General features: G+C 32.5%; 1 protein-coding gene across 1 annotated transcript; it reads right to left on the bottom strand.

Annotated features, from left to right (window-relative positions):
* Window positions 1-619: 619 nt before the first annotated feature.
* LOC136273849 (uncharacterized) lies at window positions 620-26,141 on the bottom strand. The gene is made up of 7 exons (XM_066079493.1): window positions 26,049-26,141; window positions 23,984-24,070; window positions 23,823-23,860; window positions 10,198-10,235; window positions 10,002-10,049; window positions 7,957-8,049; window positions 620-1,441 (listed from the first exon to the last, which is right to left on the bottom strand). The coding sequence occupies exons 4-7, from the start codon at window positions 10,208-10,210 to the stop codon at window positions 786-788; spliced, it is 810 nt and encodes a 269-aa protein (XP_065935565.1). The 5' UTR covers window positions 10,211-10,235; window positions 23,823-23,860; window positions 23,984-24,070; window positions 26,049-26,141; the 3' UTR covers window positions 620-785.

Below are 26,141 nucleotides of genomic sequence, written 5' to 3'. Positions count from 1 at the left end.
ATATCTTTATGATAAAACACAGGAAAACAAACAAACAAAACAAAAACATCGAACGTGCATCAAATTTACTTCATGTACATGTTACCCCAAAAAGCCGACCGAATATGCCCCTTTGTCACATTTAATTAAATTAACTGAAAATAAAATGCGTAACACCATGATGATATTTCGCCTATTTTTATAGAAGTTTCTTTTTTCAAAATACATACGTAAACTTTCTCTGATAAAATTACTTTTGAAATGATAAATAAGAAAAAACTAACATGAGAATATGGATTTTTCATATTATTGCGTCGTCGTGAGAAGTAATATTTATTTATGTAAAGAAGGTTATTTAATTTCACGTTACAAAGCGGTGTCTCTAAGAAACAGCACCATTGGGTGTAAAATTTAGACGCTCACTTTTGCATACATTCTCCCGCTGATCATTTATTTTGAATGCCCAAGCCTACTCGTATAATTAAGAAAAGGTTACGTGTTTTTTTAAGCGGGTTCGTGACATGAATCATGAGTACATGTATATAACAATGTTTGGTAACCTTTAAAAATTTAACGTTTATAAACATTGAACATAAAGACGTGGCGATTATTTTTTTTTATTATTATTTATGACCACGCCAACATATCAAAGTCATATATGTAAGTAGTATTCTCTATGCAAACAAAATAATTGACTACATACAGAAATGTGCATAAAGCGTAACACTCATACATTTTTCTAAACATATGTACATACATGCATCATTTGCAATTTGCAGTTGAACTCTTTAAAATCATCCCTGTTTCTAAATATCGTGCCATGGATCTGAATGTGATTTTATATGATTTAGATCCTTCCTAATACGTCTGTCTTCACCTTGTCTGCTCCTATCATAGTGTTCAAACTTCAAGCCGTATGCACGCATAATTCGTTTTCTGGATTCCTCTGACATGTTCATGACAGCGAGTAAGGCTTCCCAGACCTCTTTAGTAAACGATTCTATCCGGCAGCGGTTACCACCCAGACTCATTAGATCCCTCAAACCACGGTAAGTATTTTCGTGATCCTTTATATAATGCATGTGGTTTTCATGCTTTCCAGCATCTGCTCTCAATTTACAAGACTTCCGTTTAATATTGTATAGATGTGTGACATGCAAAATCAATTGAATATTCACATTTGTCTCTAAACAATTCTTTAACCTTTCTGCGCATTCAGCACATGGAGAATTGTTGATATAAACAGTCATCTTCATCGGTCCGTTGTAGATTGTTTTCAAGTGATTTATTAGTATGTACTCTGCGTGTAAATTGTCATTGCAAGATGTGATAGTGTCATGTACACCGTCTATCCTACACACTAACAATGTTTTTGATGCAAGACCTTCAAAATATCCGCGTCCGTGGTGCAGAACTGTTTTCCACATACCTTTTACTATATCTTTGTCGTCATAATAACCTGCTAAAACGAGAAAAAAAAAGTTGTTTAAAACGATCTTTATAATGTGTATTGCCCCGATCCTCTTTGATTATCGTATACAGTATTCAACCTCAACCTAATGACCATTTAGTGCCCGACTACATATATTACGCGAGGTTTCGTTCATAATTAACAAGGCCGGGTCTAATTTTTCTGCCCTAGATTTTTGAATGAAAATTTCTACATGAATTTCTACTGATATAATTATTATTTTAAGATAAAAAAATAAGACATTTACCACACCGTTTGTTTAGGGGGTCATTTCAAAGTTTGTTAATTTTTAACATAGGACCCTACGGGATTTTGCTTGAAATGTATGAATTTTGCACATTTTTTACATTTTTTTTAAACTTCTGCCCTAGGGATTTCTTTTTCTGTTCTACATATTTAAGTTATTGCTAAAAGGCATAAAAAAGTCAAATTAAAAAAACCTTTTACCTCCTGGTTTGTTCCAGGGGTCTTATCAAAGTTGATTTTTGTATGCCCAATTTCCAAGATTTGTCAGATAATGGCTATTTTTTATTTGCCAAAGGCGGATATGGTTATCTTTATAGTGTTATTAAAACATTCAGACATATTTAAGTAATAAATAAATATATAACATCACATATTAAGGGTCATGAATATAAAATATATGGTTACTGTCTTGAAATATATGAATTAAGCTATAATTAGACGAGTTAAGAAAACTTGACTGAGGGTTAGGCTTGCTGAACCCTCTTCACGTTTTCGACCCGAGCCAAAATATAGCTTATACTTCGAGATATTTATGTTTATTCCACAATATAACATCAATTTTACGCATCAAACGAGCTATTTTCAACAAATTTCTCCGAATATCTGCAGTTGAAACTATCACGCCATGGCGTCAACCAAGCAAAAAGATGACGTCACAATACAAATGAAACGCTGCGCGAAAGCGTGCGTACTCGTTCTGTACTCGGCCTCGTTAACAACCAAATTTGATTTGCATATATTTAAACAATAAAGTGCTTTGGTCAAGAAATAAGGTATCATTTTTGGATGTATATCGGGATACAAATATGGGTTCGTCACGTGATCCAAAAATGATACCTTATTTCTTATATTTACATTTGTTGCAAATTATGACAATAACTATGTTCCATACTTTTTTGTGATGACTTAGAAAGCCGCTTCCATTAAGATTACGTAACCAAAAATAGTGCAACAATCTTGCAAGCATTTGCTTATCGTGATAAATAAATATGACACTACTTTTGACAAGACAACACTTTTTTATTATGATTTAGTGAAACAGAAAAGAAAATTTACTTGTACAATTGAAAAATACGATTGAAGCTTGGCAGAATAGTACCACTTCTGTTGAAGTCGCAGAGCGTTTGGAAATTTGAAAAGAAAACGATCAAAAGTTGATTTAGAGTCTACTTAGGCATTTTCAGGGGAAAACTCTTTCGCAGAATCAGATTCAAAAGCAATATGATTTTCCTCCGACATTATATAGGAAAGCTATTTATACTTCTAAGTTCTCTTAACGGAACAAAACGGACAAAGAAGCACAAGGAGTTAAATATTTGACCGTGATCCGTGAATGGACTAAAACGAAAGGCCTGTGATATTGCGTTTGCGATTTTGGTCAAGACTTGATAAAAAGTCAGAAATAAATTTAACTGAATTAACTCCTTTGACAAATTGCGATTGTAATTATCAAGAACACCTCGTTTCGATGTCGATCCATAAACATTATTCTGTTTACATGCCTATCTTACCTGAATTATTTATCCCCCGCAAATTAATGTTATATTTTTAGAAAATGAATGAATATAACTTCGGATAACAAAAAAAAATATACGTTTATTTTTTATGCCTAAATTATGTTTTCATTACGATATCTAATAGGTATGATTCAGCATAAGTATGTTACCACATAAAAAAAAGTATTATTATTCATGCGCTACTTTGACTTCTTGACTTATAATGATGTTATGCAGAAATACCAGCGGATTGCGCAAACAGTGAGGTATAAGAGAAAACATTTGCAAGTGGTGATTTGGTGAATTCAGTTATTTGGTGATAACCCACGTTCATCGCTACCTTCATAAACCAAATGAATCATCAAAGAAAGCATTTTATTATTTATATTAACATATTTATTTTAGCTAATTGATAAATTATGAAAAGTGAGTAAACTTCACAAAATTACTGTTAATGTACGCAAGTACGTTTGCTAAAATAAACAGCATAATCGTCTCCTGTGAGACTTTGAGTCTGATATCGTCATGATTATTTCGTGCTGTCCGTGATTTTTCCTAGGTTGCTGTAGGTTTGGACCAATCAATAAACAGGGCATGTCGATATCTGTCCTGTCAGATTCTTGCTAGTTTCAGCCGCTGTAGATTTCGATAAACAGAGTGTGAAGATTTTAATCTGGCCGTTTCTATAGTTATGAATTAACTAGTAGTTTCCGTAAGAAAGAAGGAATAATACTTGGTAGATAATGTTTTTCTATTTCTCTCCTTTCCACTTCGTTGTCGCTAAAAAACTTGTAAAGCGGAATCACAGCAAAATGGCCGTTCCCGCAAATTCTAAATGTTCGCTAACTTTTATTTTACGGTATTCTGGATGTATAATTTGCTGTTTGTGAACTCGGGTCCTAGTACGGAGCATAGTTCCGGTTTCGCCAATGTAGTATTGTCTAAATCCCCCGCACATTATACAGTATATTAGGTTTTTGGTTCCGCACGTCATGCTGGAGTTTACTATAAATTCCCGGTCTCCGATTTTAAAGTGTTTCCTTCCTTTAAATATGGACAGGTTCCACATCGTTGATCAGGACATTTTCCTACTGTATGCAAATTGTTATTGCGAAAGTAAGATTTGCAAAGTATGCGTTTCAGATTTTTATGCGGTCTTTTACTTTCTATTATGCGGAAATTTTCGAAAACTTTACACATCCTTTCATCTGTTTTGAGTTCTTCGTTTAGGTGTTTAACAAACGGTAGAGTATTCTTATTTTTCGGATTGTAGGTGGTAACAAATGGAATGATTTCTTGTGATGTTATATAGGGGACGAAGTATGCATTAATTGTTTCCGGTGGAGATTTTTAGATTTTACAGTATCGCTCACTATGGTGCATATCCTCTGTACTAAATTGTATGGAATCGTACGTTTTGTGTGCCTTGGGTGGCATGAATCGAAATGAAGGTATTTGTGCGTATCCGTTGGTTAGTAGTATATGTCTGTTGATAAACTCTCTCCCTCGTGAGTTATACATTTGTCCAAAAATGAAATATCATGTTGACTTTCTTCAATTGTAAATTTGATGTCAGGGTCTATATTATTTAAAAGTTCATGGAATACTTTTTAATCAAGGATTTTCCTGATTCCAGATAATAAAGCGGTCGTCCAAGTATCTCTTCCACGTTTTCTTGATGTTTTCAGTTTGAACCAAAGAAAAGCATCTATTTTATCATATAGATGCTTTATATCCTAAGGTAAGGGTGGCATACGTGGGGGCCATTTTTGTTCCAATTGCAGTTTCTTTGATTTGTTCATAATGGGTGTTGTTGAATACGAATGTATTGTTGTTTAACACTAATTACGTTGCTTCTAAAATGAAATTCTTTTCAAAACAATTGTTTATTTTTTCTGGAAATTTATTAATCCAATAACTTAATGCTTAGAGTCCTAGCGTACTTGTAATATTAAAATACAAGATTGTTACGTCCATTGTAACTAATTTGTCACTTGGTGTTACTGTATTTGGCAAATATCTAAAAAAAAAATCCAAGTCGTCTTTCACAAAACTCTTCACCTCTGTGCAAAGAGGTTTCAAAAGAATGTCCAGTAATTGACTGAGACGTTAAGTTCGTGATTTGAGTCCTCCTACAATTCGTCTGAAAGTTAGATCCTCTGGTTTAAGGCATGTTACGTAATCAGAATTTTGATTTTTAATTGCTTCTCCAACTATATTTTGAGTAGTGAATTTTAGGTAGGCCGTAGAATACACATTCTCTGTATTCAAAGTCTGTCAAAAATAAAGCTTCTTTGTTCGTAACGGAGGATGTGTCTTTCTGTTGAAGTAGTAGATTTTTTACTTTCTGCATAGTTCTACGATCTTGATTTTCAGGTATTTCCTTGTAAAATTCTCAATTGGAAGGCATTTGAGTGATTTTCTTTCGTAATAGTTAGCGTCAATTATTACTACAGCGCCTCCCTTATCTGCTTTTTTGATAACAATTGTACAGTCATCTGATAAGGATTTCATAACTTGTTCTTCTTCTTTTGTTAAATTACTTTTTTGTTTTTTTTTCCGTTATTTTTAAGAGGAATGTTTTCTAAGGTGTCACAAACAGTATCTAGTACATCATTTCTTCCTCTTTTTGGATTGAATGTAGATTTGTTTCTTACAAGATTAGGTTCCGTGATAAACTCTTCTTCTTTCTCTGTGTTCTCACTGTAGAAATATTATGCCAATCTAAGCTTTCATGTATATTCATCGATATCTTTTGTTAATTCATGGTTGTGACTTTTAAAAGGCGTTGGTGAAAATTTCAGTCCTTATGAAATATATATATATATATATATATATATATATATATATATATATATATATATATATATATATATATATATAAAGCACTGAATAGAATCAACAACACTAGGCATCTTTAAAGTGTCGGATCTAATATATAGATACTAAGGCGTGAAGTTGGCAGTCGATTGATTACTTTAGAGCGATCGGCGACAGTAGCAACACCTTCTTTAAGAGTGTGTACAAATGTTTATAATGTAGCTGTTCTATTTTATAGTTTCTTAAGTAGTTTAGTAGTAGCTTTAGATTTTGTTTTCTTGGTTTTGTACTCATGTAATTTATTTTTTGGTCCTGAGAAGGGACTGGTTGTCCCGAAAATTTGACAAATTCTATTGTTCGCGTCGTTAACCATTTTTAGTGCTTTATATATATATATATATATATATATATATATATATATATATATATATATATATATATATATATATATATATATATATATATAATCAAAAAACAAAATGGACAGTAATATATATATTATATACTTGCAATTTTTTTCCCTTATATAACACTGTTTGTGAAATCCGCTGTTATTTCTGCGTAACATCATTATGGGTGAAGATGTCAAAGTAGCGCATGGATAATATAGTTAACTACTTTTTCTATGTAATCATTTTTTTATCAAACTAAACTTATGCTGTAAACACCTTTACAGCTACTAATTATCTTAATGATAACAAAATTTAGGCATGAATTTAATAAAAACGTATCTGTATTTTTTATACAATATGTACAAAGTGTTTTTCATTCATTTTCTTACAAAATGTAACATTAATTGCGGAAATAAATAATTCATGTATTATAGATAGGCTGTAAACAGAATCATGTTAATGAATCAATATCGTAACGATGCGTTCTTGAAAATTACAACCGGAATTCGTCAAAGGGGTTAAAATCAGTTCAAATTCATTTCTGCCTCGTATAACAGGCCTGATCAAAACCGCAAGCGCAGTATCACAGACCTTTCGTGTTTAGTCTATTCACGGTCAAATTTAACTCCTTGTGTTTTTCTGTCCGATTTCTTCCGTAAAAAGAATTTGAAACTGCTTTCCTCTATTATAATAGTGTCGGAGGAAAATCATTCTGTAATTTTGCGATAGAGTTGCCCCTGAAAATGCCTTGGTAGACTCTGACTCAACTTTCAATCGCTTTGTTTTCAAATTTCAAACCGCTCTGCGACTTCAACAGAAGTTGTACTATTCCGCCAAGCTTCGATCTTTTTTTCAGTATACAAGTGAATTTCTTTCTGTTTCACTTTAATACAATAAAAAAAGTGTTGTCGTGTCAAAAGAAGTGTCATATTTATTTATCATGACGATCAAATACTTGCAACATTGTTGTTACGTCATCTTAATCGACGTCTTGGTAATTGAAGCGGTCTCTAGGTGATCACAAAGAAGAATGTATGGATATCGTCATCATTTTCAACAAATGTAAATATAAAAGGTATCATCTTGGATGTATATCGGGATATAAATACAGGTTGGTAAGTGCTCTTCGGGCTTTATGACATTTGATCACGTGACTAACTCGTATCTACATCCATAACTAAGTCCAAAGAATGATACATTATTTCTTACATATTATATTTTTATCTTCACTTTTAGGTGTGTAGTATTTATTCATAATTCATACACATTTTTGTTTACAGTAATAGTGAGAACAATTGCAATACACATTTTTGATTTACAAAAAAAGGAAAGAAACAAAATAAAACGTTAATATTTTTTTCTAATGTTCTTAATGCCTCGGCAACCGTTTTATATACATGTCCTGGGGTTATCCTTTCAATTTTGTTTGATTATCTTTTCTGATTTTGTAAGCATCAACATTAAACGTTAGTAAATGTTCATCATTCATTTAAATTTTTTATATCTTCATTAGTTTTCCGAACTAGTAAAACAAGGAAAAAACGTTGATTACCTCTGACAACCCCAATAACGCGTTGTCTTTCTAATTCAATAGCTTCGTCTGATTTATAATCCTTGTCTGGTTCATCATCTGTCTCCGAGTCATCTGTTCAATATAAATTTATATCGATTGTCTTTTTTGGTATTCGTTTTGGCGCATTGCAGATATTATAGTATAACACAATAAACATGAATAGTTTTAAAATAAATAAAATGTAATAATGAATAATGTGGGTAAAACACAGGAAACAAATTCTAGCACTAACACTACTGAAGAAACTTTAAAAAAAAAAACAGCAATAGTTACTTTATCTTAAGAATTGATTTTGCTTGTGAACGCCGTCAGGCTCCGGGATCATGAAACTGTCTTAAATCTTAAGTCAGACTTAAGTCAATAAATTTGCACTTAAATTTTAAGATTATTCTTAAAGTGGATCACAAAAAAATGACTTAGGGTTAAGTCTGTAATATTGTCTTAAATCTTAAGACTGCTATTAGGCAGACTTAAGTACATAGATCGTTACTAAATAAGTTCAAAATGGCGACACTCGTTGGATTTTTATGAAGAAATGAACAGCAAAGAAGTCGGCTCCCACGTTCTCGGTTTTCTATTTATAGTCTAGGTTTTTGGGAGTTGATTTTAACCAACGCTCCTATGCAGTTACTCAGACAAACAGAAAGTGAAACAGTGTTTGGACTTCAGCACAAATCATTGCTGCTGACAAGACTTAGTTCTTGAAAATAACTGATGAATTCGATGTAATATATGGTAAAGTATTGTTTTTCAAGGAAACTTATTTATAAATACCTTAAAAATAGTCAGATTTTAAATGGTACAAACAATTTAAATATTTTTTATAGTCGTATGTATTCCTACGCCAGAGTTCAATATAGTCTCGTTCAACTCGACGCTCGGCTGTCTCCGTAAACCCTTGTCGGAGATGTACGTGCCATTCGAGCGTTTGGTTGAACGAGACTAGAGTTCAATATTGCTTGAATTCATACAATTACTGAAAAATATTTCTATCACTGATACATAGTTTGATTGAATTAATTTTATCTTTAAATATTATTTAACATTATTCATATAGGTGTTTCTCGACATTCTTGTCCTAGAAGTCCAAAAGTTTATATTATAAAAACGTGCGTAATTCAAATTAGAAAATACACAATGTTCATGCAAAATAACATTTCATTGATTTGGAAATAAAAAAAAAAACATCGACAAAATCAACTCCCGTCAGGTCTTCGGTACTTTGATTCCCTTTGTGGACTTGCTATTGAAGTTATTTCCCTTTGTAAAAGTGAAAGTGTGTAAACACGTCTGTATAATGACCGACATATTATCCAATAAGAAACTGTGCTTATATTTGTGTGAAACATCTTTTAAATATAATTTTTTAACTTTGTGATATATAATAATGTTTACGATGCAGCCGACTGGAATCTGCAAACGAAGAAGAGTTCCACTTTTAACAAATTCGGTCGAAAAATCGCGTGAGTTACTATGAAGTTTAAGCTAGGCCAAATCTTAGCTAAGTTTTTTTATTAGATCGTTTTGTGATCCACGTAAGAAAGCAATCTTAACTAAGTCTAAATCTTTCATTTCAGACAAAATTCTAACTTAAATTTAAGACAGTTTCATGATCCCGGAGCCAGGTCTTAAATATTTGAGACTGTGCATTCAAAACTTTTCCTTGCTTTTCCTCTCTGCATTTTAAATATGAGGTCAAGAACTTGTTTAAAGTTGTTTTTTTATAGACTTTATGCATTTTATATATAATTTATTAAATTCAAATGGACTAAATATACTTAGTTTGTTTTTATTTTGATTGATAATTACAGTCTAAAACATGACTGTATTGTGTTTACCAATAATTTCAGCCGTCTATTCATCCTATCGAACAAATCTCATATTATGAAGCATTCTTTTAAAAAATTCAAAAATATCTCAGTCTCATCATAAGTGGCAGTTATGCACATTTTTAAAACACCAAATATTAAATTGTCAAATATCGGGACTTTTTCGAATGGCCTTTATGCTATTAATTTGAATACCTGATAGAAACATTCCTTTTTCGAATTGTTCGACTACATCTTCAATACCTGTAAAATCATATAGAATCATTTAGATATTGATTACTTATGCACAAACTGAGTTGTTTTCCTGTAAAAAACTATGAATGCAAATGTGTTTTACAAAACTGGTCTTTTATGATTTACAACTTAAAAGTTTAACAAAAAACATACTTACTGTACTGAGCCATTTTTTTCTGTAACGAGTTGATGGTTCTACAAATAAAACTACATGTAAACACAAAAATAAATATAGGAAACAGATAAAATTGACTTATCCTCCACATGCACATTTATTTTATTTAAACTCTTTTTATATTTTAATATCTTACATTTTGCATGTTGAATATCATGAAAGCAATTGATATACTTATTTGCCTTTCATTTATATGTATCCTCTAGTTGCTGTTGATATTTGAGTTCCAATTTTTAAGCCATTATTACAACAAACTTTTTGTTAATTTGATATCTCTTGATTTGTTATTTATATAGGTAAACATTTTAGGCGTGTGCGTCTCCCCTTTCATTAAGGAGTGCCTTGCTGGGCTCACTTTAAGATTTAGTCATAAAAATTCAACATAAATACTCAACCGTTCATATTTTATTTTCCTTATTACTTTATGAAAAATAATTCGGAATTTGTTCTAAGTACGTGTAACAGAATGCTGTGTATCCGTCCCTTCATACGATACCTTCACTTACGTCCTTAAACATTTAAAAATTTGTATCAATAAGCTGAGAGAAGGCATGCAAGTTTATACCATGTATCACGAAGAAAACACAAATGTTTGACCCCCCTGTACATTTTAAAGCAAAGATATGATTGTGGCGAAATCACTGTTTTACCAGATTTTTTTGCTTTATTATTGTTTTTAAATTTAAGGTATCCGATTCATAATAGCCCCAGATTCAAAGAATCTGGATGCATAACAGATATTTATGGGCTTAATACTCAGTATATTTGGTCATAATTTTCCCATTTAAGTATCAATATGCAAGTGTGGAATGTGTCCTAATTAATGACCTTTTCCTTTTTATTGAAGAGTTGTCCCCCTTTGCTTTTATTCTATAAAAATCAATTCTAAAAAAAACCCACAGATACAAAAAATATTTTCAATATATATGTATTCCTAATGATAAAATACGTCTTTCCATAAAAGCATTTTTTTATATTCCTTGTAATTACTTTTTTCTTTAAAAAAAATGTGCTTGTCTCCTGAGATCTTAATGCAATCTTCATTTATTATTTACTGCTTAGTTAATAATATTTTTAAAATTATCTCGGTTAATATTTTTTTATTCTTAAATGCCTAAAATAAATATCAAAGTATTAAATACATAATGGATATTCAAGATTGGAATAATTTGGTTCTAATATGGATAAGATACCTTAAAGGAGAGAAAGCATGAAATACATCTTTTTAAAGAAATCTTGTGCAATATCTGAATAAGATATAAACACTACTGTTCCATTAGATTTTAGTAATATTTATAATTGTGTGGGATAAATAGAAGAGAATAAGATATTGAATACATCAATTTAAAACAGAATTTTAAGATTTATTATTTCTGTTAAGTTCGCGAGAGTTATCTATCATGCGGTATGGTGAATGTTATAGAGCATCTTCATACATGAACACAAAATCAACGTTACCGGATGTAAACAATAGATTTATTTCGCGGTAAAATTGTGGGAGCATCACTTCATTATGGCTCTCACTTTCTTTCAGGACGCCGATAGCTAAGCATTGCAAATTTTCAAAGCGATATTTAAAACGTAAGGTTTTTATTCGTGTTTTATTTTACTTATGCAGTCCAATAAAGTACTTATATTGGGTCATTCGATTGTTCGTGCTTTCAACAATTCCTAGTTAGTGATGCGAATGTTAGGTACTGCGAGGATCTTGGTCTAAGAGCAAATCATAGAATATTTTAAAGAAGAATGGCTCTGCAAGGATGCTAGTTTCATTGAAAAAGTAAAAGCTAGTAACATAATTCTAATTGTCGGGGGTAATGATGTTCGACATGCGACGTCTCCCGAAGAATTGGTCGCATATCAGCATATAGCATTTCAGATCCATATACGTAAATTGTTGCCACGATTTAAGCAATATTTTGACTACATCAGTACTGTAGATCAAGTAAATATCGTTCTCAAATCTGCTCTGCACTGATTTGAATTTGCTTCATTTTGGGAACATAACGACCTCTTTCCTTTGCCCAAGTTCAAGGCGTGTGAACATAAATTTCTATTTGACGGCGTCCACCTCGTTAAAAAAAGCAACGTTCATCACTATAGAATTTTGTCTAGAATGCGTTAAAGAGACAGTACGTCTGAAAAAACATCTGTGAATAACTTCAGATTTACCCATTGTTTCGTAAGGAAATAGGAAATAACGTTGATTGTTACAGTTGAAATAGATAAAAATCTCTTTCACATACCTAATAAATGTAATTTTGAGCTTCCAGAGATTTAAGAATCGTTCAAACCGGAATAATCCTATATCGTTTATTTGTACCACGTGGATTTTGATTGACAATCATTGACACGTGCTGAAAACTACAAGATATTCACCTGACTACGATCATCGTGGTATACGAGGGCTCTCTAAATGGAACACATGATCACTTTCTCGATAATCTATTAATGGTTTTCCAATTTCGGTTCAGTTTACAATGAACAGACATAAATTAGTCAAATAACCCCTCAAGGGGCCTCACTTACAAAAATAAATTTAGGTTGTAGTCAACTCCTATGATAAGCACGCAAAATACATGCTTACAATAATAATAATTGTGGTACAGGAGAATCTTCGCGAGCCCTGCATGCGTTTTGTATACAGTAAATACGCATGCGTAATAGTAAAGAAGGTTGACCCCATAACACGTGGCGATGTATTTATGTGATGGGTTATACGTAATTATTAATTTTAATGAAATAATTAGATTTATTTAATGGAAAACTTTGTAATTTCTGAAAGTTTATTTAAGAAATAAACAACGTTATTTAGTGAACATGGCGCTATGAATAGCAATTGCTCTGCTGGCATATTCCATGATGCGCGCTAGCGCATTATGGAAAATATGCCAGCAGAGCAGTTGCTATTCATAACGCCATGTACACTAAATAATCGTTACCCCCCCCCCCCCCCCGCCCCGGTTTCGACGCCTATGTCCCCTATATTTTATTCATTACAATTTATTTATCACAATTAATATACGTACGCGTTGTTATTGGATTTTGTTTTTACATGTATTTTGCATTTATGTTTTCCTTAGGTCTGTCATTTTATTTTAATAAGCTACACAATAATTTAAAAAAAAAAGTATACATGCAGAGACTATTTTTATTTTAAAAAAAACATTTTAGTGTGATTATTATTGAATAGCAACTGCTCTGCTGGCATATTCCATGATGCGCGCTAGCGCATTATGGAAAATATGCCAGCAGAGCAGTTGCTATTCATAACGCCATGTACACTAAATAATCGTTACCCCCCCCCCCCCCCGCCCCGGTTTCGACGCCTATGTCTCCTATATTTTATTCATTACAATTTATTTATCACAATTAATATACGTACGCGTTGTTATTGGATTTTGTTTTTACATGTATTTTGCATTTATGTTTTCCTTAGGTCTGTCATTTTATTTTAATAAGCTACACAATAATTTAAAAAAAAAAGTATACATGCAGAGACTATTTTTATTTTAAAAAAAACATTTTAGTGTGATTTTAAAGTATCTTGAATTTTCCATGTTTTGTCATATTTTTGTCCATTCTATTCAGACCAGATGTTTGTTTACTAACTAAGATCAGTGTAATTGTATTTTTAGTTAATCTATCGTCATCAAGAATAAGTATGCCACCAAAATTAACAGGCCAAGCTCGCGCAAAACCATCAACTGCCTCAAAACATAAGAAACGTAGGACATCAATGAACTTGGAAGCGGTCTCGCTAGCTTTATCCCCAGATGTACTGGAAACCACCACAGTACAGGTGACCCAGCGGGTGACGGCCACAATTAGAGATAGTTGACTGCGCTGATAAAGAACATTAACAGCAACAATGCTTCAAATAGTCAGGGGAGTATTAGTATAAACCCTCTCGGGGCATCTAACAATGATGATAATGACGGGTTGGTAACAGAATCTAGACATCTGTGCAACACTATTCAGTACTCAGTTGAAGCGATAGTTGTGGGTCACACTGATAAAATCGCTGGTAAGTGTCCGACAGGTTTTGTTAGTACAACACTACCAATTGATGCAAGGGTATCAGATCAAACTAAATTTGATAAGTAGAATTGTCAAGCCTTTTGTCTAAAGACAAAGCTAGGTTAGTTCTCTCTACAGATCAAAAGACGGTGACAGTCAAGGCCAGTTTCCAATCCACCAGGTCGAGAATGATTCGGAAAACGAGGTAACTTTTTCATCTATGCATGAACGGTTAACAGCATAGAATAAATTTGCTGCAACCTATTGCATGAAATACCCAGAACAAAAATCTAAATTAGCTAAGCATTTAGAAACAGTCAGAGATATTGCAGATGTCAAGGGCAATTGGAAAGATTACAACACCAGTTTGAGGAAGTTTGTTGCCCAAGAACAAGTCATGGGGTGATATACACTTGGAATTATATATCAATGCCAGACTGACGACAGCTCTACCTTCAAAACCTAACGAAATTTATAAAGATATGTCATCTAACTCTATGCCAAGAGGTGTCTGTTTCCAGTACCATTATGTTAATATAGATAAACAAGGTGGCTAGTTGACATCTTTTATTTAAACAATCTGCCATTCCCCATTCCCCATCCCCAGGGGCAGACAGAAACTCTCCTTGTAGGCATTTAAAGAAACATTACAGAGAACAACTATTAGCATTAAAGCTTAAAAATTCTATCAATACCAGTTTCAACTTCTGAATTTTTTAATCTTTCACGTAAGTTTCAACATCTGAATTTTCACCCTACATTCGCTCTTTTAACACCATCTAGTATTCATACCCAAATCATTTTACATGTATTGTTTATCAGTGATTTTTGTTAGCCAATTATTATTTTACTATTAATAAGTCTATTTATTCATTTGGAGACTTCAAAAACTGTTTTTTGTTTTAATAAAAAAAAATACTTTTTTTTTCATCATTCATTTTCTTAATTATATTATACTTTAATGGTTAATATTTCCATTAATTATAAAAAAAAAATAAAGCAAGGAAAGATAACTTTATTATGAAGAAACAAGGAAGATAATTCAATTAACTTTCACGATATCTTATCTTCGATACACAGCTTCATTCTTTCTCTTTTCTAAATACACACGTATGTGAATCATCTCATTTCTTTCCTTGAAATTCCCTAGCAAAAGCAAAATAAAATAACAAGACAACATTACTCCCTCTCTCCCAGCCATAATACTTGCTTTACATGTAGGTGGCATGAAATATTATAAAAGATGGCAGCTTCATGGTTTTTTTTCTTCTAAATATGCAGTCAGTTTTTATTCCGTGTCTGTAGACCTTTTAACATAAATGGCCATGGTTTTAGCCACACACTGCATTAAGATTCCCTACCGTATACACTATATGAGTGTTTTGGCCCCGCCCTAGATTCAGAACCCCTACCTCGGGGGACAAGAAATTTTTATAAATTGGTAGAGGATTTCCTGGTTTACAAAATTATGAATTCAGTTTTTGCTAAAGGTGTGTGGGAGTAGAGAAGATAATGTTCAAACATTTTATGCATTAACACTATACATCCAGTTTGGTCCCGCCCTAGAGTCAACACCCATTGTCTAGGTGACATAATATTTACAATTTTATCAGAGGACCTCCTGGTTAACATAATTATGAAGTCTGTCTCTCTTACAGATGTGTGAGAGTAGAGAAGAAGATTTTAAAACCTTATATGCATTAGCAATATGCGGCCATATTGCCTCCCCCCTCCCCATATAGCAGGAACCCCTGACCCAGGGGCCATGAATTTCAAAATGTAGGTAGATGAGTTTGTGGACGTCATAGCCATGGATTCAGCTTTTTTCCCACATGTGTGGGAGTAAAGAAGAAGATTTTCTAAAATTTATTACATTTTCACCATTTGGCTACATTGACCCCGTCCTACCTAAACCCATGTCCAATTTCACATTTTAGAAGACTTCATGGACATTAAAACCATGCATTTAGTTTTTAAAAAATAAATATGGGAGTAGAGAAGAAGACTTTTTCCGATTTAACACATTTTTACTACATGGTCATATTGGCTCCATCCTAGATCCTGAACCCCTGGCCCAGGGGCCATGAATTTCACAAGTTTGGTAGAGGGCTTCATGGGCACCAGAACTTTTCCCCACATGCATGTGTGGGAGTAGAGAAGAGGATTTTTGAAAATTTTGCTTTTCTTTGCATGTCCCACCCTGTGGCGCACTGGGGTGGTAGAGCCATGAAATTTACAATTTAGATCCTTCTTACAATAGAGATGCTTCACACAAAAATGGTAACAATTGATCTTGTATTTTTCAAGAAGAAGCTAAAAATGTAAAATTGTTAACGCACAACGCACGACGACGGACGAAGACCCATTGCATTAGGTCCCCTGAGTCACTCAGATGACCTTAAAAGCAGTATTATAAAATTAGGATGACGAAACAAGTTAAAGATGATTTAAGTGTCTGGTATGATTTCTTGAGTAATTTTAATGGTTCCTCAATTTTTCTCCCAGATATATCCATGGTTAAGTTTCAGCGAACTAAGGTTATATAGAGATGCATCTGGAGCTGTATGCTGCAGTTTTTGGTAGTCAGTGGTTCAAAGGAGAATGGAATGATGGTTGGCGAAATCAGAACATAGCAGTTTTAGAATTTTACACAACAGATTTGGCTATTGATGTATGGTCAAAATATATGGCTAATAGGTGCATTTTGTTTAACACAGACAACAAGCACTGGTTCATGTCATTAATAAACAAACTGCAAAAGATAAGCACATCATGTTTCTTTTACGAGCACTGGTATTGATATGCTTAAAGGGACTTGGACACGATTTGAGATCAAAAATTTTATTTTTATTTTTTGTGTATAAAATGGTTAACTGGTGCATTTTAAATGATTGACCAAAATATTGAATGTTAAAGTCAAGTTACAAGCGAGATACAGAGGTAAGAATTGGTTGTTATGTAAACAAAGCTCGAGTCTTACAGTTGTTTACAAAAGTGTAATGTAGAGAAATACCATTTCGTAGACAAAATGACATTTGATTGAATCTTACACCAATACAACACATTTGTAAAAAATGACATTTTCGAGCTTTGTTTACAAAACAAAGAATTATAAACTCTATATCTTGCTTATAACTTAATATTTGACTTTCAAATTTTGACATAGCATTGTAAACTTCTATATTTATCAGTATAAACATTGAAAATGGGAAAATAAAATTTGAACATTTTAAGTCAAATCGTGTCCAAGTCCCTTTAAAGTTTCATATTATTTTAAAGCCCAGCATTTGACTTCAAAAGAAAGTTTACTTTGTGATTGTCTTCTTTCTCGTTCAAAGGTAAATCAGTTTTTGGGAGTTGATTTTAATCAACTCTCCTATGCAGTTACTCAGACAAACCGAAAGTGAAACAGTGTTTGGACCTCAGCACAAATCATTGCTGCTGACAAGACTTAGTTCTTGAAAATAATTGATGAATTCGATGTAATGCATGCTAAAGCATTGTTTGAAACTTATTTATAACTTCCTTGAAAGTAGTCAGATTTTAATGGTACAAACAATTTAAATATTTTTTGTAGTCGTATGTATTCCTACGCCAGAGTTCAATATAGTCTCGTTCAACTCGACGCTTTGCTGTCTCCGTAAATCCTTGTCGGAGATTTACGGTGTCAGCCGAGCGTTTGGTTGAACGAGAATAGAGTTCAATATTGCTTGGATTCATGCAATTTTCGAGAAATATTTCTATTACTGATGCGTAGTGTGATTGAATTAATCATATCTTTAAATACTATTTAACATGATTCATATGGGGGTTTCTCGACATTCTTGTCGAAAAAGTCCAAAAATTCATATTATGAAAATGTGCGTAATTCAAATTAGCAACTACATGCACTTGTAATGCAAAAAAACATATCATTGATTTTGAAATAAATAAAAATCGACAAAATCAACTCCCGTCAGTTCTTCAGTACTTTGATTACAATTGGCACTTGACAAAAGTCCAGTCAACATACCTCTACCACCGCCATTTCCGAATGAAGAGGTGACAAACAAAGACTATTGGATGCGAGCCTTACTAATTCCTCATTAGCTTCGTACTCACATGCTTGGACAGTTTTTAAAGATTTTGCCGAGATTGTGTTGTGCATGAACTATGCCTAAATAGTGGTCAGGGTTTGAAACATAGTGCACGAGCCGGAGGCTGTTGTTATTATTATGCTTACTGTTGAATATACTGGCGTGCTTTGCTATAAGTAGCTGTGACGCTCGGGTGTTCACTAGTCCCTAAAAATAATCACCGGAAAAGCAAGCGTTTGTTTTTTTCAAATTAATCAATTGTTTTTATTGTTTATTTCATCAACAAGTTGTTGTATAATAAAAAGACAACAAAGGTTCATGTTGTTTTCAAGACATGAGAGACGTTTGACCTTACCGAGAAAATTCGAAACGTTTAGCAGACGAAATCTCATTGAATTTTTTCTTGTACATTCTTTATCAAGCGTCATTTAAAATAGCGTTTTTGTGATTCTCATTTAGAATTTTTTGAAAAATGTTCAATCAATTTGTCCAAAGGTTTATCAGAAACTTTAAAATTATCGTCAATAATGTAGTGTTTTTGGAAAAAATAATATTTTAAATTGCTTGATGTCAGTCGTATATATCTACATGTTATATTATATATAAAAAAAAATTACCGTCATTACAGCAACGGCTAATGTAGCGTAGCGGAAAACGCGTTGGGCTTTTACATGGAATGATTTTAGCGTCGTGAGATCTAAACACGCTGTCGGCGCTTGTAAGATTTTCGTTGAAAACATTTGCTGTGCATTATTTCGGCATAGTATCCTTACGCTATATAAACCCTTTGTATACGATGCGAAAATAGATTAGTATTGATTTTATAGCGACAAACTGACAGAAGGCATCATAATTCATTATATCTCTCTGCTATTAGTTACATTATAAGGTCAGTAGTTTTGGGGATCCATGCTCGCCTTTTATAATACAAAAATTGCTCTTATCAACACGCAAATTAAAACCTTCACAAGATAGTTGAATACCTTTACTAAAAATATTTAGCATCAAACTTGTGACTTTTTGGCAGTTACAATTGTTAACTTATTTGAAATAGCCATGTTTAGAGCAATGTTTTTGTTTGCCTTTAATGAATTCTTGAGAATGGGTGAAATAACATCATGTCATAAGGTAATTAACAAAAATTGTATTCAGTTTAATCAAATTTCCAGGGAACCACGAACGTCATCAATAAATTATCGGATCTTAAACACATACCAAACTCGATTCAATCATGAGTTTATAACTTAAAAACTTGCTCTTTATAAAAAAAAACATTGATAACACGGTGTCCTTTAGAGCGATGTGTATTCCCTTTAAAGGGTACCTTCAGTGTCGGTCAATTTTTAATATAATGGAGATCTATGTGTAAAAACATCATTCTGAAAATTTTACAGAGATCGCGATCGCATAAGTAGTTTTCGAGATATTTGGGGAAAACCCGATTTCACACCTGAAGGAGTTTTGAATCAAGCCTATTTGGCGCGAGATGAACTGTGACGTCACGGGGTCAACGCCGCTGTATGAGAAACAGGAATATCGTAAGAAAACTGTTCGTTTTCTTGCATTGTTTTCTCGATATATGAACATTTTTTTTCTGTTGTTTTATTTCCTTTATCAACCCTGGATAACTAAATATACTGTTGTTTGAGTTTTAACCCGTATTTTATCGAACAAAAATGCCGAATTCGGAAAATTGTTTGCTTCATGAATTTAGTCAAATGTGTGACACATTTTGCATTAAAATGCACAGCATATGTAGGAAAATGACAATTTATCTATTGTTATAAGATACACATTTTTTTGTTTATATTGTCATTCCTTCGAATGATTTTTCCGTGACATTATTATCTGATTAATAATATTGATAATACATATTTCGTAAAAGGTAACGCGGGGTCTATTCCTCGTGTAAGGCATAAAATTACAAATGATGTCGCCCGATTATTCAATAATATTGATATCGGACCAATAACAATCATAATAGTGTACATTCTTTAACAAACAAACACGGGATTATAAACCGATCAAGGCAAAAGTCCACGATGGCTGCATAATTAAGTCTGTCTCGTATTCTTTTAGAAATACGATAATGGAATTTCATTTTACATTTATTTACATCCTTTGTCAAAATGTTCAAGTTTATTCAGATTCAGAGATAATGAAAGAAAGAAAGTTGCACTTTATTAAATAAGAAATTAGGACCAACGTAATTACTTCCGAAATAATTACTTGATCACATAAAAAAGGTTTAAATTGCTGAATTGTATTTGGTCACTATTTAAGTTATTAGATAAGTAACAATAAAGGAATTTACTTCGAACATTAGTTTTACTATTCGATAGTCTTACGATTCTTTAATCACTGATTGACGGACTATACACAAGTATTAGCTTACGAATGCTTGATTTTACAGTCTAATTTATTTTTCTGTTTTATTTTTTAACAATTGAGTAGCTTATTATACACAAATCAATTTACCAGTCTAAAGGTGTGAAACCCTCTCTTGTGTACCATGAGTATACATACCCCAGATACACGTGTGTCTGGAGCAGTGGCTTCGTTAGTTCACCTGTGTCATTGTCTCGGATCATTCATGTGTGAAAGGATATTACATAATCAAAAAAATGAATATTGAACATAAATCTGCCCATACAAGCGTTTTAAGATATCGTATTCATCGAGGAAAAGGCGACGAGAATAGCAAATTTTAAAATCCTTTAAAAAGAAATCTGACTGTAATAAAATAATTACGGATACAAATTTCTAAATCTACAATACTTAAAATAACTAGATAAGTCAAAACATCAGACCTGTATCAATCATTTTGGCGGAAAAATCGAATTTAATTTGTATAGCTTTGAAAAGAAATTTACCTCCTGTTGACCTCGTGACGTCACCTCCGCTGAAGCCTCGTTATCGCCTAATTATATTTTCTTTTGATTAGTTTTCCCAAAGCAGGTAAAAATAGCCACTTTGAAGCGACGTAACTCCGTTATTTTTGCATCGATTTCGATGCGGTTTTTTGCATTAAATTTTGGTTAATAAACTATTTGACATAAGTTTAACATCGGCTGGGCTGCAGGTACCCTTTAATGTTTATTCCTAAGAGCTATTCGCGGCTGTTCCAAAACCCTCCCTCAACACATTTTCACTGCTTGTTCGTCCAAATAAAAAACCCAAATTAATACGTTAATCATCGAATTCATTAATCAAAATTAATTTTAAAAATCATAAATAATTTAAGTGTGTATTTCATTCATATCAAAATATATCGTCTGCATTCGATTTCGATCGATAGTCAGCAATCGATGTACTTGTAAACAAACAACCGATGTACAAACAAGTCATTACTAGCAAAACATTTAGGGTTACGCGGAACAGCCGTCTCAACCAATCAGATTAATCTAGCTTTAAAATATGACCTACTTCCTCTCTCCATAAATATTAAATAAACCGATCAGCTGATAGTCGGAGCTGTTACACCCCTGCAAATGTTATTGTCATTAAAATTTTAGACCACTTTGTTATATGTGATCCTTTCAGTTTCGCAGTAAAAATCGTACCTCGTGTTTGTAGTCTATTTCATAGAATTAAGGTACTTGTAGATGAATATAAAATCTGGACGTTTATTAATATTGATTTTAAACTTTATCCTTATTAATTGGTGGATAAAATGTGTTCTAGAAATAAATGTAACAATACAAAAAAAGTTTTTCTGCTGTTGCAACAATTAACATGCTTAGTAGGGACACCCCCCCCCCCCCAAAAGGGTTTATTTTCGATCCGCGCCTGACCCAGAGTAGTAATAGCATCAATAGTGAAACATACAATACTATTTCATGCAGAATGTTCCTTGAAAATATCTCGATATACTAAGTTTTTATGCAAAAAAGACACCCATCATTTTTTTTAAACCTTGTATTGCACACAACAAGCATCAAACATGGCTATAATTTTATTATGCAACCAAATGTTTATACTTTCAACCACTCTACACGTGGTTGAACACGAACAATAACTCTGTTCTTAATATCATCGTTTAATTTAAATAATCGCTAGAAGGTGAAATAAAACATACATTTTACATGATTTTCATGTTTAAACATAAATCCAAGTTGGATACGATATGAAAAACGATCAGTTCTTTCGTATTTTGAGAATATAATCCGAACACATTTACTTCCGCTCGAAATTTCACAGGAACTGAACAAATCTCGGTGAAGTCTCGTGAACTTTCATTCGAGCCTCTCTGGATTTATTATTTACTTGGCAACGAGAAAAAAATATTCCGCACATTCGCAGGTGTGTGTTAGTAGAATAGAAATAAAGGTCTTGTAACCGTTCGACTCAGCTTTTATATTTCTAAAAAACATTTCTCGACCTCGGGGGTTATTCTGCAACATTCACTAAGACTCGAACTTTTTTTCCTAAATATTGACAATTCAAAAATATGCTGTTTTACATATTTTAATAACACAACTTTGATATTTTTATCTCAAGCATTATAATGTTTATTTTTCAAATTATTTTAAACAAATGCAATTTCACTTGTTCAGTTCATCACAATTTTAAAAAATGAACATGCATAAATAATCATAATAATGCAAAGTAATGCCATGTAATGCTAGCATTGCACTAGAATTTGGAAAGTAATGCAATGCATTATCGTTACTTGTTATGCTAATTTTGTGGCATTACACATTATGTACTAGCATTACTTTGAAAATATGTAATGCGTTGCAATGTATAACCATTACATTTAGCATTACTTAAAGCCTGTATAGAGTTCTCTATTTCTCTGGATAGGTAGTGTTCATAAATTCAGGGTTGACAATAGATTATAGATACTGTTCACATTAAAAAAAACCGGTTTGCTGTCACATTTACAGCTTTTCTCTTGTTTCCCTACTTAATCACAAGTGCAATGAACACTTCGGGGAAAGGGGTAAACGTCACATGACAGCATCTGACATCAAGCTGCTATGAAGTCACAATCATTGACAGGGTAAAGATATTTTGTTACTTAAGGCATTGCTTACTGATTTTTTACTATGTTTAATCAATTTTCAAACACATTTAGACATTTTGTAATTTATTTTGATATCAGATTCCGAATCTCCATGGCTATTGTACATCCAGTTCAGTAAAACTGAGAAAAAGGCATTGTCTAAATAGCAGCCTTTTTTCAATGTATAGTGATATATCAAGCAAATATTCTTCCCAAGAACCACATCCCTTCCATTTTTAATATTACTTCTTAGGCATCGTCATTATAAACTGAAACGTTGATTCTTAAAAAATGAGAATATCCGCAAGGATTAGGCCCCAAAAGGAATGTTTTAATTTAGTTTTTGTAGGTATATGTGAGGAAAATGTCGGGAAAAAAATTGTTACATCTAGACAATAGACGTTTGTAAGAGAAAAATAACACCCTCATTTACATGCGGTACGAGTCAAAATATTACGTGAAAATAAGAAACAACGACCATTTTATCGCAAATTTTAACTTACCTTTGTGAAAGAAGAATTTAGAGAAAAGCAACACGGACCTGAAAAAAGATAAAGTTCTCTTTACGTTTCTTAAGATCTCAACAAATTGTTTAATTAATTCAAATGTTCTTATTCTTTTCAGTGGAGATCAATATATTGATCAAAGATAAATAACCACTTACTGTAGCTTTGTCCTTATCAGTGTGCATGTATGTGCACGTAATGTACGTGTGTATACCTGACTGTTTGTACGGTCGTTATCAGGATTTCTAAAATCAAATCAAACAAATTGTTAAGTTTATGTTTCCTACCGATAACAAACTTTGGGACCATATCGTTCCTTCTGCATGTCTGTCAAACATTCTGTCATTTCTTCGTTTTCTAGGCCCCTTTTAAATCGATTGATTTAAAACTTGCTCTACAGGTATAAATGATGAATTCATTGCGACTTAAAGATTTTCAAACTATGCATATTACAACCATCTGATTGGGATAATATTTAGATCTGTTTGACAGTTTTTTAACGTTCCTGTATACTAGACGCGTAAAGACTCAGATCAATGACAAACACAAACTAAAGGTTAATTATCGCCGTTTTTAACGCCATTAAATCATATTTGAATTATTTTTATATCAACAAAAACACACTTTTTTATTCCTGTGTCTGAAGGGTATGAAATCAACTACTTCCATACGTTGCAGAAGAATATCGAACTTTTTGTTCAGTCCGTCGCGTTTTTCATTGTGTACATTAACGGTGCAGATCAAATAGCCGTGTGATTATTTGAAATAAATATTAAGGGATGAGTTATTTTTCTTGTTCTTTTCCACGTGCACCAATCAATAAAGTTCGTTTCGCTCACCGGGCCGCGCTCACTATAAATGAACAAATACAATGAAACGTTAATGTACTTTCAATTCTGAGTTTCCTTTTCGTGACTTTTTCGGACAGCAATCTGATTACATGTACTTGTAAAATCACGTACACATTGATATAATTCCAATTCAAAATCGTCCAACGTTTGAACCCTAGACAAATATCAATATGCAAATAATTATAGATAACAGTAAGAAAGTTGGCCATCATCTTTACATGTATGGTCATGTACATATAATGTACCAGGTAGGTATGTTGGCTGTTCTTATCAGGATAGATATTTACGTACCTGTTTTCAACTAAATGGTTTTGTGATTATCAAAAAGTTTTTATCTATTCAAGATAATATTCGATAGTTTGTTCATTGCCATCTTTAATTATACTTCTCAAAAGCTGAACCTATTTTACAATGTTTTAAAACCTTAATAAAGCGATGAAATATAGTTAAGTGTTCTTAAATTGTTCGTGCATCTATAGCAAGACAACTAACCTCTTTAAAACAGCAATGTGCGTTGTGAAATATATTTCACTAGGGGATCAGCAAGTAGAAGAATAAAATATTGAACAGAGAAAATGAATAATTAATTGAATAAACCACGTTTTTCCCCTACTCTATCACAAATACAATGCACACTTCGGGGAAAAGGATTAACTTCACACACATGTAACAGCATCCGACGTAAAGCTGCTGTATGAAGTCACTATCATTGAAAGGCTAGAGTTATTTTTTTACTTAATACATTGCTTGCTTATTCTTTACTATGTTTTATCAATATTCAAACATATTTCGACATTTTTAAAATCTATTTTGATATCCGATTCCGAGTCCCAATGGCTACTTGTACATTAAAACTGAGAAAAAGGCGTGATCCCAATAGCGGCCCGTTTTTCAATATAGTAACACATCAAGCAATTATTTTTCTCGAGAATCACACTCCTTCCATTTGAAACATTACTTCATAGGCATTGTGATTTTGTATTGAAATGATCATTCTTTAAAATGAGAATATCCGAGAAGGACTAAGCCCAAAGGAATGTTAATAGTTTTTGTAGGCATATGTGAGGAAAATCTCGAAAAATAATTTTCTTTACATCTAGACACTAGAAGTTTGTAAGAGAAAAATTGCAATCTCATTTACATCTGATTTGAGTCAAAATATTAGTTGATAATAATAAACAACGATCATTTTATCGCAAATTCAAACTTACCTTTGTAAAATAAAAATTTAAAGCAAAGCAACACGGACTTAAAAAAAAGATAGAGTTCTCTTTAAGTTTCTAAAGATCTCAACAAATTGTTTAATTAATTCAAATGTTCTTATTCTTTTCAGTGGAGATCAAACATTGATCAAAGATAAATAACCACTTACTGTAGCTTTGTTCTTGTCAGTGTTCATGTAGGTGCACGCAATGTACGTGTTTATATCTCACTGTTAGTACGGTCGTTATCAGGATTTCTAAAA

Source organism: Magallana gigas, chromosome 1 (genome assembly GCF_963853765.1).
Source record: "Magallana gigas chromosome 1, xbMagGiga1.1, whole genome shotgun sequence".
Taxonomy (NCBI): domain Eukaryota; kingdom Metazoa; phylum Mollusca; class Bivalvia; order Ostreida; family Ostreidae; genus Magallana; species Magallana gigas.
The sequence above is the reverse complement of the archived record's forward strand: the minus strand, read 5'-3'. Positions and strand labels throughout refer to the sequence as shown.

Excerpts from the sequence above, each read along its gene's own strand:
- LOC136273849 (XM_066079493.1), bottom strand. Across the intron at positions 8,050-10,001 it reads AAAAGGAATGTTTCTATCAG|ATGACTCGGAGACAGATGAT; the intron begins GTATTCAAATTA and ends TATATTGAACAG. Across the intron at positions 1,442-7,956 it reads CGTTATTGGGGTTGTCAGAG|CAGGTTATTATGACGACAAA; the intron begins GTAATCAACGTT and ends TTCTCGTTTTAG.